Here is a 12,369-nt window from a genome sequence, read left to right on the forward strand (position 1 = left end):
CTTGAGGAACTTTGAGGTAGAAATTGAAGTATGCGATGGAGCACCATCCTGCTGCAGAATTTGTCCCTTTTTATGGTTAGGAATGTAAAAGCCAGCTAAGATTTGTTGATTTGTTGAAACCCAGGAGTGGTCAAGAATTTATTTTTCATATATTTACCCTTTCAAAAGTTATTTTTCAATTTTTCTTCGTTTGGATCGATTATTTATCATCTAACACATCGGGGAAAATGTGACAGTAACAAAACAAAACAAAAAAATACAATTAAGCGACAGTTATGAGGTAGATATCAGTGACTTATTTACAGACGCCAAATTTTTCATTGTGATGTACCAGTAATTTGTCTTAAAGTTTAAAATATGTGAGTAAATAGATTTTTAAAGTTTTTTTTTTTTTTTTTTTTTCCTTAAACTAAATATTAGACATCAATTAATGATTCTAAGCAAAAATGACATTTTGAATAATAAATATAATTACTTACCTTATTTTATGGCTGGATTGAAACAAAAGTGGTTGCGCAACGCCGTAAACGGGGGTTTCCAGGGTAAAACAGACAAATTAAAAATAGTTCGGAGGCTTAGTGCACCATGAATCTGCTATTTGATAATAGATAAAATAATAAAAACTTGAAACTAGATCTCAAATTATTTTTAATTGAATCAGGACAACAGAAAACTTCCTTAACGCTCAGTAATCTTATTTCAAACTTAAGCCTCCTCCTCAGTCTGACGAGCTTTACTGCTACCCTTGCCACAAACGCGGTCTGGGGCATTGCGTAGCGTTGTAGCCGCTACTGCACAACAGAAGCGGATGGATATTCTGACCTGTCAATTCCAATCTGCCTGTTCAGTGAATTTGAAGACTACAAACAAAACGGCATTAACCGTTAATTCAAACCAAGGATTTCAAGCAGGTATCATGGATTAGTTTAACATACTTCAGTATTTTGTGGTGAAGTGAGTTTCTCAACCAATCTCAAACCAAATTAGGGCTACATGTGGGAACGGAGCTAGCTAGTTAGCTAGCTACGACGGAAAAATGACCGCACTGTCTTGGTGTTCAATATATTAATTTAGACAAGGCTCGATTGCGTAAAAGTGGTGCCTCTACATATGTAGTTAATTCGTTCCAGGACCTTGTTTGTAAGTCGAAAAGGTCGTATGTCAAGCGGGATTTTCCCATAGGAATACATTATAGTTCCATTAATTCGTTCCACAGCCCAAAAACCTACACTAAATCCTTAATAAATACTGCTGGTACTATTACAGATGGCAATTACACGTAGCAAAACAAATAAATTATAAATAAAAATCGGAATAATATAATAATAATAATAATAACTCCTGTAATAATGTAACGAATTGGCTTCTAATGTGGCAGACGTTTTTTTTGCTGTACCTGAACGCACCGCTCCCGAGAGCGGTGAGCTTGAGAGTTTCACTTTCAATGTTTTCTTGAGAACACCGTCAACTTTGGCGGTCAGGAGGCATTTTGCGTTGAATAAGTTAATAAAAACGTGACGAAGCTGGCAATTTCTTTGGCGATGTTACTACTATTATAATTGTCAGCTTAACTTATAAAGACTGGCGAACAGTGGTCGGAGGAGGACCGTGGAGATGTATAGTTGAGTCAGTTCATGGAAGCACACGCAGGACCGTGGAGATGTATCGTTGAGTCAGTTCACGGAAGCACACGCCACGCTCATATTTTTCTATAATTTGCATCTTCATTTAGAAGGTAAGCGTCACTTTTTTCCTTGTTTCATCACCTGTACCAACTAGGGCTGGGCGATGTGGCCTTAAGTACGTATCGCGGTAATTTAACAGATTTACCTCAATAACGATAAATGACGATAAATTCGCCCAAATGGATATAATTTGAAAATCTGAATCAATGCCTGAAATACAAATTAACCGCTTCTCGATATATTTAACAGCTTTTAGTTTAACATATTTGACAACTGTACATGCAGTCTAAACATTAAGTATATACAAATTTCTTCTAAACAAAAAGAATTCAAGTATGAACATTTATAACAGCTTGTAATGACTTGTACAATGTACAACATTATAAAAATCAATACGAACTGTGCAAACATGTCATTGTAACACAAATGACTTACAGCTTGAACAAAACACTTCAAACGGACAACTTATTGTTAATAGCTGCTGTGACATAATTACTCAACAGAAGTGTTTACTTCAAGGTTTCGTTTTTTTTCCAGAGCACTTTCCTAATCAATGCACACACACATGCACCCCCCCACACACACATTAAAGCTTGCTCTTATGCCAATTAAACATTTCAGATTTAATGATGGCAGTAATGACACAGAATAAAGCAAGCACATACAGAAAAATAAATGTGGCCATTGAATGGTCATATTGTTGGTTTCACTGTTGGATTGTACTTCATGATTAATCTTGATAACAGCGTGATTTCATACGTAAGCACACTGACTGCTTTCTTAAAGGGGAATGGACATAGCTGAATAACACAGAGTCAAAGTGGAATGAAAAGACTATGTTTTCTTGTTTTATTAAATTACCAAATTTACCGACATGGTCAAAATGACGTCGGTCATCATGAAGAATTCCGGTAACGGTAAATTTTTGGTATACCACCCGGCTCTAGTACCACCTTTTTTGAAACCTGTGTTGATTTCTCACACAAGAAAATCCGCCGTGCGTTCGTCTGCGGTGCCGTTATGTCGTCGTATTTCAAGCATGTTGTCGGATGTAGAAACAAATAGCGAGTCAAATTTTACCTTGGATGTCGAATAGATAGTGTGTCGAAGCGATCGTATGTCGAGGTACCACTGTGTTTAGGTATTTTAGCACTTTAATTGGGAAAAACAATTACAATTTCGCCGAAAGTAAATTCTACTTAGCTAACATCCAGGCTACGTAGGTCTTAGCTTGCTATGCCAATCACAGCAAATGCACCGTTTCTTACTATTTCGGCAACTTTGTCATGTCAGGCCAGAGGTTGCGCTAGACTTTTTCGTTGTCTGTCAATTTGACTGACAGTGTCATAAAAATCCGGTCATAATCTATTTTTACCCGTCACTTACATTTTTAAAATGATAATAATGACATATTCAATTGTATTTAGTTTTCATTCATTTGTAATCAATATTCTGTCCGAACAAGCTTAACAAGAGGAAAACAGACAGCGGAGTGCACCAATCAGCGACGGGCAGACGTGCTGTTAGCAAAGCGACGAGGGCAGGACGAGGGACTTGCGTGCGGAAGTAAACATACGATTAGAGCGGAGTTTATTCAACATGTCTAGCGCGAGACAGACTGTTGTCAATGACTCGTGTCGATGTGTTTTAGCTCATTTAAAACTGAATTTACCGCGGATTGGAACATGTTCTCGGCTCTCTCGTTCGCCATCCGTGTTGCTGTGGAGACGACTTTCGGCGCTCAAGAGTGACGTTGCTCGTGAAGAACACGTCACGCAAATAAACAAATCTGATTTATCGATTGATTTTGTACCTACTCGAGAGGCCGTTAATGGGCTCGGTCCCAGACTTTTCTCTCAGTGTTTGAAAAATACAGGGAGAACAGTCTGGCCGTGCCAGGCAAACACTCAGTTGCCTTGACATTTTTCCGAGTAAGGCCAACGACATCATGCATCAAGAGAGACAATAGCTAATTAATATGCTCACTCGCCACCCTGTGGTCTGGGGTGTGAATTGCAACCTGCCAAAATGACAGATGGACTTCAATTTTTTCCGTCACCGTTTTAAAAAAACTGTCAACGACAGAAAATATTCGGTTAACGCGACCCCTGTGTCAGGCAAACAGTTTTATATACAACTTTGATGACAAATGCGGTTCATTCTACCATAAAACATCATTGCTGATAAAGGCCCTGAAGAAGAGCAACAGGCTTACCTTTAAATATGGCAATCCTTAAATGAGGCGTTTCTAGTGGAGTTCTTTCGAGGTGATTTGCTGTCTTTCCAGTCAACCACAAACACAACTATTTTTTGACCATAACTCCTGCTCATCCATTATTTGACTTTTCAATCATATTTACCGGTCAATCAAAAATCAACTATTTGTCAACATTAGTTCACCAACTATTAAACAATGTTAACCCAACCATCGCCTGACTTACCATAGAAGAACAACGTTGTTTCAATGTCACTGTCAGGTGTCATGGGTATTTGCAATGTTGATTCAACATTTTTTATTGTTGAAAATTCCAATGTCAATGATATTGATCATTTTTGATGGAAAATCAACATTTATTTTACGTCGATCTGCAATCTGGGATGTTTTTTCACTCTTCATTGCAAATTTTTTTGGCTAGTGCGGCATAGGTGTGACTTAGAGACCAAAAAATACGGTAATCTAAATAAAACTTCACCCTCCTTTGCAGAACTTAAGGAAACATCCAAGTTTTATTTTTGTAATTATTATTTTAATTATTTCCTTGGTTAAAAAAAAAAAAAAAAAAAGTGGCGATTTTCTGGAAGTGGTATGTTAATGTTTCCACGATCTCCGAAAAGAATACCCTAGTGGAACGAGGACATTGCACACGGGCAAAAAACCCACAGTAATAAAAGCACAGCCGGATTTTAAAGCAATTTTTCCCACAGGAAATAACAGAAGCAGCAATAATCTATTCCTGTATCAAAAAAAAAAAAAAAAAAAAAAAAACATCATAAAAAGTTTATTAACTTTGCAGGCATTTTTGAGAGAACTTTCAACCTTCTTTCAAGTCCGTAAAGTACATGTGTCATTATTTTGATAATTTGTCACACCCCTAATGTGCGAACGCTAACTGATACATGCTAATTGTTTGTTATTGCTATATCAGCAGCTATTTGTAAATGCAATTTGAATTGCTGTTATTGAAGATGAAACTGATTTAATTTCTTTTTTATTTTAGTTGCATTCTGCAAGTGTTGATGTCATGAGCAGCTGAATAAAGTGAGCAAACCACACGGACGTATATCGTCGTCATTTGGGGCTTATCGCGCTGGTTAGCTAGGTCTTACCTCCAATGTCTTGGCGAGGACAGTACAATGATGTATAATACGTATTTTTGGATAGTTTTTTTTTTTTTTTTTTCGAGGGTCTTTCGAGGTATTTAAAGGGAACCTCGGACATAAAGACTTCTCTTTTACTAAAATATGTTATTAGAAACAGATATATTTATGCCATTGATTTAAAATTGTATAATATTAATGCACGTTTTGACTTACGGAGACTGGCTGTTGGCGTGACCCAGTATCGTTGTTTTTGAGCATGTTTGGATAAAAGTACAGCGATAAACCGTAAATGAACATGCAGAATGAAATAATTTTAATGAGAGCACCACTAAAACTTCCACCATGGAGGCTCCAGGCACTATTTTTGGGCACAAAGACGGAGGATTGGGGTGAAATCCATGTTCTTAGGAAAAACATAAGTTGGGCATTGTAACCCAAAACATTGCACTCTGAGGTGGACTGATGAGCGTGAACTACCCTGAAATACACAGGTGTCTGAACTGTATAAGCGCATTGGGAGACAGCCGTTTTGGTGAGTTCAATTATTCTTTCAATCAATCATTCAATCTTTCACATTTAATTGCGGTAATTTTATGTCATGAATAATATGAAAACACTCATAAGTAATGATATATTATATTAATTTTTTATTTATTTAAACTATATACAGTATGTCCCCAAAATTCTGAATATCAAGTAAAAGTTGTTTTATTTTGGTAGATTAAACCAACAAAATTGAGTATGTCAATTTGCATTTACCACAAACCAAAAAAAAAAAAAAAAAATGAATATGATGAAAAGCTTCAGTTTTGTACACACTTGCCACATGTGTAATTCAAAACACCTGCAAAAGGTTCCTCATTCTTTAAAAAGTCAGTCTAATATAAGATAAAATTATAGCTAGTACCCCAAAAATAAAACGGTAACTTCATACAGAACCTGCGCTTGAGCCCTTGACCTCAGAACTGTCAGTAGACATGCTCTTCCTCTGTGCCTCCCTTTTTACAAGTTATTTGGGGAAAATTAATATTTAATTCATCTTTACAAGTGTAAAGGAAAACTCTTTTCTTGTTTCTAATGAGGCTTAAATTTGATGAACTCCTGTGCTAATAGGTGTATTTAGAAATTGAAATATATTATTTATGCATTTTAAAAAATCCCAAGTTTACTATTGACAGCATGCGATAAGTCGTGATTTTAAAAAATTAATCGCTTGACAGCACGATTATTATTACAATATTTTAATAAGGTAGGTCATGACATAAAGAGGGCCGGTCTGTGGCACGAAACTTTTTGTTTTAATTGTATCTTCAATAAATGTGCATTCTTTTGTCAAACACACTTAGTAATTGAGGTTAAATTTGATGTTCAGTGCTGTATTTTTTTAATATGATTCAATATTATCTAAATAATGGGTGCGAGAAAAGTATTAATTTTCAGTTGAAATGACATTAAAAAAGGTCTTAAAAGTCTTGAATTTAGATTTATCAATTCTGGGGGAACCCTGAATTGGTGCCCCTACGCAAAGTCATGGTTGCACTTCCCATCATGCATTTGGGCAGAAGTTAAATGGCTGCAGTATCATTTACTGAAAGATCAACAAATACACTAGATGGCAATATTTAGTCACAATATACAAAGTCACGTTTATCCTTTAAGAATTACAAGTCTTTCTATCCGTGGATCCCTCTCACAGAAAGAATGTTAATAATGTAAATGCCATCTTGAGGATTGATTGTCATAATAAACAAATACAGTACTTATGTACTGTATGTTGAATTTATATATTCGTCCGAGTTTTATTCATTTTTTACTTAATGCTTTGCCAAAATGTATATGATCGGGAAAAATGATTGGGAATGATTGGAACTGAATCGGGAGCAAAAAAAAAAAGCAATCGGATCGGGAAATATCAGGATCGGCAAATACTCAAACTGAAACGATCGAGATTGGATCGGGAGCAAAAAAACATGATCAGAACAACCCTACACTTAGTTTTAATGCAACATGATGTTGACATGTTCCTAAAAGTTTCTGTTATGAAGAAAGTCAACTTTTCAACATCGCGCTATTGCTACTAGCTTGAAACGCAACAGTTTTTGACTCATACCTCCAGCCGGACCTTCCTCAAAACATCTCAGACAGCTATCAATTCAGAAAGTTGACGATTACTCTCCTTTTGTGCAGAGGAAATAAACTCTATCCCATCGGGCATAACTGTATGTATGGGCAGCCCTTCGGCGTAAGTTGGGGAAAAATGAGGCAAAAAGTAAGTGATGTGAAAAAGAGGAAGCAATAAAGAGCACAAGGACAGCGGCGGGTAGCTGCTAAATCACGGGGCAGAGCACGCTTCATGCAAAACTTCCATGAATAAAACATATTTCTCTCCTCCCAAAGCTCCGATCCATTTGCCTCCTCCTCGTCTTGCCTCTCTATCTCTTCCGTGCATGATTAACCTTGGGAGGCCTTAATCAACACTGGAAATGACCCGTGCTCTTTGACTTACCCTCGTCTCCTTTCCTCCTTCACCTCCTCCCAATATTCCCCCTCATCCTCTCCACTTTCCTCGCACAAGCTCAATTTATGCATTTGTTTACTGCATCATACCTGGGCTCTCAATGAAAGTATTTGACTGGGAATGACTTTGAATCACTTTTTGAATGTGCTATTTTTTCAATTTATTTACCCAATGTGTATTTTTTTTTGACTTGATGATCCTCTCCCGGGGGGGTTAAAATGAGAGTTAAGTCAGGGATGAATAATCTCCCTAACCTAAGCCTTTATTCACACAGGCTTTAAAGCCCATCCTCTGGGGATGGGAACAGAGATAGATTTATGGTTATTTTTATTTACTTGTTCCCTCCCTTAGAATGCACACATACTAATAAGCACGTAAAGGTTGGTGATTCAGAACAGACAAAAAGTGAATGCAGATCTGAAGAATTAACGCTCTGGTGTCAGTGCCATTGACGGCGCTAAATGTCCAATCCAGTCACAACGAATTGGATGTCTTGCACTGTCAATGGCAGCTAGTGAGCTAACGTAGATATCATTCTTGTGGAAGATTTTAGTAGCGACCACCTGTTGGTTCCTCTTTAAAAAACAAACAAAATAATAAAAATAACAGTGAACTATTTTTAAGCCAATAATTGGATTAGTGCTGCAAGGATTAATCGATTAACTCGAGTATTCGATTAGAAAAAAAGATTCAAATTAAATTTTGCTGCTTCGAGTATTCGTTTAATTTAAGTGGCGTTTTAATGGTTTATATTGAAAGTGTTTGCATTTAGTTTTATTAATTTGGGTGGATACATTGCCTTCTAGTCTGCCTCATTTCACATGGCTGAATCCAGGTGCTCCCTGTTAAGACCAACATAAGCTAAGTTTTTGTTTGAGCTGTTTTTTTGAATAGTTTGAGGCATATTTAGTAGGGTTGTTCCGATCATGTTTTTTTGCTCCCGATCCGATCCCGATCGTTTTAGTTTGAGTATCTGCCGATCCCGATATTTCCCGATCCGAATGCTTTTTTTTGCTCCCGATTCAATTCCAATCATTCCCGATAATTTTTCCCAATCATATACATTTTGGCAATGCATTAAGAAAAAAAATGAATAAAAGTCGGACGAATATATACATTCAACAGTACTGTATTTGTTTATTATGACAATAAATCCTCATGGCATGCTGGATGACAACAGTGTTGACATCAGGTGGCAGCAGAGGTTGACTGTTTCCCCCAAAAGAACAGTGATGGCCAAATGAAGCTTGTTGAAGCAATGAAACTTTGCAGCCAATCGGTTCAAAGTTTCATGGTGGTTAATTTGGTCTTATTACAGTCTTATGATGCCGCTGTTAAATAAAGTGTTACCTATTAACCCAAATAAATCAACAGATAAGCCACGCTGGAATTTAAGCCACAGGATTCAAAAGGACGGGACAAAGTAGCAGCTTATACTCCCAAAATTATGGTAAATACCCCCGCCTGGACACCACAAACTACGTAAAAAAAAAAAAAATGTTTTAATAAATTTTTAAAAAGTTGTCGGGGTGTTTAAAAGGACACTCGAAATTAGCAATAGCCTAATGATAACGTGAACATGAATGCTATACTATCGCTATGAGTTACATTTGGTGTGTGAGGATCACTCAGCACAGAACTTAAAAGGCTAAAGCAACATTGCATATTCTCTCTTGCCAAGATACAGTGGGGCAAATAAGTATTTAGTCAACCACTAATTGTGCAAGTTCTCCCACTGGAAAATATTAGCGAGGCCTGTAATTGTCAACATGGGTAAACCTCAACCATGAGAGACAGAATGTGGGGGGAAAAAAAACAGAAAATCACATTGTTTTAGTATTTGGTCAATACCAAAAGTTCATTTCAATACTTTGTTATGTACCCTTTGCTGGCAAAAACGGAGGCCAATTGTTTTCTGTAACTCTTCACAAGCTTTTCACACACTGTTGCTGGTATTTTGGCCCATTCCTCCATGCAGCTCTCCTCTAGAGCAGTGATGTTTTGAGGCTGTCGTTGGGCAACACGCACTTTCAACTCCCTCCACAGATTTTCTATGGGGTTGAGATCTGGAGACTGGCTAGGCCACTCCAGGACCTTGAAATGCTTCTTACGAAGCCACTCCTTTGTTACCCTGGCTGTGTGTTTGGGATCATTGTCGTGCTGAAAGACCCAGCCACGTCTCATCTTCAATGCCCTTGCTGATGGAAGGAGATTTTCACTCAAAATCTCTCGATACATGGCCCATTCATTCTTTCCTTTACACATATCAGTCGTCCTGGTCCCTTTGCAGAAAAACAGTCCCAAAGCATGATGTTTCCACCCCCATGCTTCAGAGTGGGTATAGTGTTCTTCGGATGCAATTCAGTATTCTATGTCCTCCAAACACGAGAACCTGTGTTTCTACCAAAAAGTTCTATTTTGGTTTCATCTGACCATAACACATTCTCCCAATCCTCTTCTGAATCATCCAAATGCTCTCGAGTGAACCGCAGACGGGCCCGGACGTGTACTTTCTTCAGCAGGGGGACACGTCTGGCAGTGCAGGATTTGAGTCCCTGGCGGCACATTGTGTTACTGATAGTAGCCTTTGTTACTGTGGTCTCAGCTCTCTGTAGGTCATTCACTAGGTCCCCCGTGTGGTTCTGGGATTTTTGCTCACCGTTCTTGTTATCATTTGACGCCCAAGGTGAGATCTTGCATGGAGCCCCAGATCGAGGGAGATTATCAGGACTTGTATGTCTTCCATTTTCTAATAATTGGTCCCACAATTTCTTTACACCAAGCGTTTTGCGTATTGCAGATTCAGTCTTCCCAGCCTGGTGTAGGTCTAAGATTTTGTTTCTGGTGTCCTTCGACAGCTCTTTGGTCTTGGCCATAGTGGAGTTTGGAGTGTGACTGACTGAGGATGTGGACAGCTGTCTTTTATACCGATAATGAGTTAAAACAGGTGCCATTAATACAGGTAACGAATGGAGCCTTGTTAGACCTCATTAGAAGAAATTAGACCTCTTTGACAGCCTGAAATCTTGCTTGTTTGTAGGTGACCAAATACTTATTTTCCACTCAAATTTGGAAATAAATTCTTTAAAAATCAAAAATGTGATTTTCTGTTTTTTTTCCACATTCTGTCTCTCATGGTTTACCCATGTTGACAATTACAGGCCTTTCTAATCTTTTCAAGTAGGAGAACATGCACAATTGGTGGTTGATTAAATACTTATATGTCCCACTGTAAGAAGACAATTCTTACATTGTGTGTCTCAAAAAAAAGCAACAGGCTGACTAGAGAGGGCACTTGTGGGTGAGTTGGGGGGGGGCGCAACACGTCACATGAGTGACACAACCAGACACTGTTACGATGCAGGCTAACTACACATAAAATGTCAGTCATTGCGAACATGTGACGGAAAATATGGCACATTTTCGTCTCGTTTTAGTCTCATCAGATGAAAACTGGCATTTGTGACGTTATGTTTCAGTCTCCCAAGACGCGTTTTTAGCTCGTTATCGTCTCATCATTGTCATGAAAAAATGTTCGTCGACGAAATATTTTCGTTATAGTCATTGTTGACGAAAACAAAACAGTTGAGCGCATATCAATAACTTTTAATGCTATAGGGAACTGTGATATATATATATAAGGAAGCAGTATCGAAAATAGATACATGGACATAAAGCGTCTTATGTGCAGTCAAGCTGTAACTGTCTGTTGTGCTGAATACTCACAGAGCTCTCCGTGGTGCTGAAAGCTTGACTTTGCAATTCTAGTGTAACATTTAAAAGCAGACTTGTCTCGCATTTTGGTGTTTTTGTCATAGCAACACCCACACATGCTCACAGGTCCTCTGAGAGCGGGATTTTAATTTGTTTTTCACCATCTAGCAAGGTTTCAGGGTTGCCACTTCACTCTAAATGCAGCCCTTGACCAATTCATTACGTGCCAAAATGATTATTTGTTTATGTTCTTCAAACCGGCGACCTCAGTAGTCTGTTCGAATAATGTGACTCAGTGATTAATGAATGAAGTGTCATATGTGCTCTCGTCTCTGTGTTGCAGGCATCAGCGGTCAGCATCCCCTGGTTCAGAATGTCACCGTGACAGAGGGCGGGACGGCCAACATGACATGTCGCGTGGAGTACAACGACAACACCTCCCTCCAGTGGTCGAACCCGGCACAGCAAACTCTCTTCTTCGGCGACAAGAAGGGTGAGTTGATTCGAATCAACAATCCATATGGGAGGGGAGTGTTTGTATCTTCGACCAACATTAACAAATACAATGAAGTAACTTCAATTTGGTTACGAAGCACACCAGTAATCTGTTTCTTTTAAATCTTTTATTCGCTTTCCTTCATCATAATGGCTTTAAAATATTGATAGTGTGTGATTTAGAAGTGAGTACAACTCTCACATATTTGGAAATAAAGAACAACACTGAAGAAATGTGTATTACTGTTTATGTACAGTGGTATGAAAAAGTATCGGAACTTCTCACATTTCTGCATAAAATCACCATCAAATGTGATTTGGTCTTTTTCAAAATCACACAGATGAAAAAACTGTGTCTGTTTTAACTAAAACCACCCATTTATAGGTTTTCATATTTTAATGAGGATAGTATTCAAACAATGACAGAAGGAGGAAAAGAAGTAATAAACCATCACATATAATATTTTGTGGCCCCTTCTTTGGCAGCAATAACTTCAACCAGACACTTCCTGTAGCTGCAGATCAGTCTGGCACATCGATGAGGATTAATCTTGGCCCATTCTTCTCTACAAAACCGCTGTACTTCAGTCAGATTCCTGGGATGTCTGGCATGAATCGCTGTCTTTAGGTCATGTC

General features: G+C 38.1%; 1 protein-coding gene across 3 annotated transcripts in view; it reads left to right on the forward strand.

The window, feature by feature from the left end:
• The window catches only part of cadm2a (cell adhesion molecule 2a), a 534,075-nt gene that overhangs the window by 358,501 nt on the left and 163,205 nt on the right, over positions 1-12,369 (forward strand). For all 3 annotated transcript variants that reach the window (XM_057821958.1, XM_057821960.1, XM_057821959.1), the window contains one exon: positions 11,582-11,731. In XM_057821958.1, coding sequence (XP_057677941.1) covers positions 11,582-11,731 — 150 coding nt within the window. The remainder of the gene's footprint in view (positions 1-11,581; positions 11,732-12,369) is intronic.

The sequence above is a fragment of the Corythoichthys intestinalis genome, chromosome 18, assembly GCF_030265065.1.
Source record: "Corythoichthys intestinalis isolate RoL2023-P3 chromosome 18, ASM3026506v1, whole genome shotgun sequence".
Classification (NCBI taxonomy): Eukaryota; Metazoa; Chordata; class Actinopteri; order Syngnathiformes; family Syngnathidae; genus Corythoichthys; species Corythoichthys intestinalis.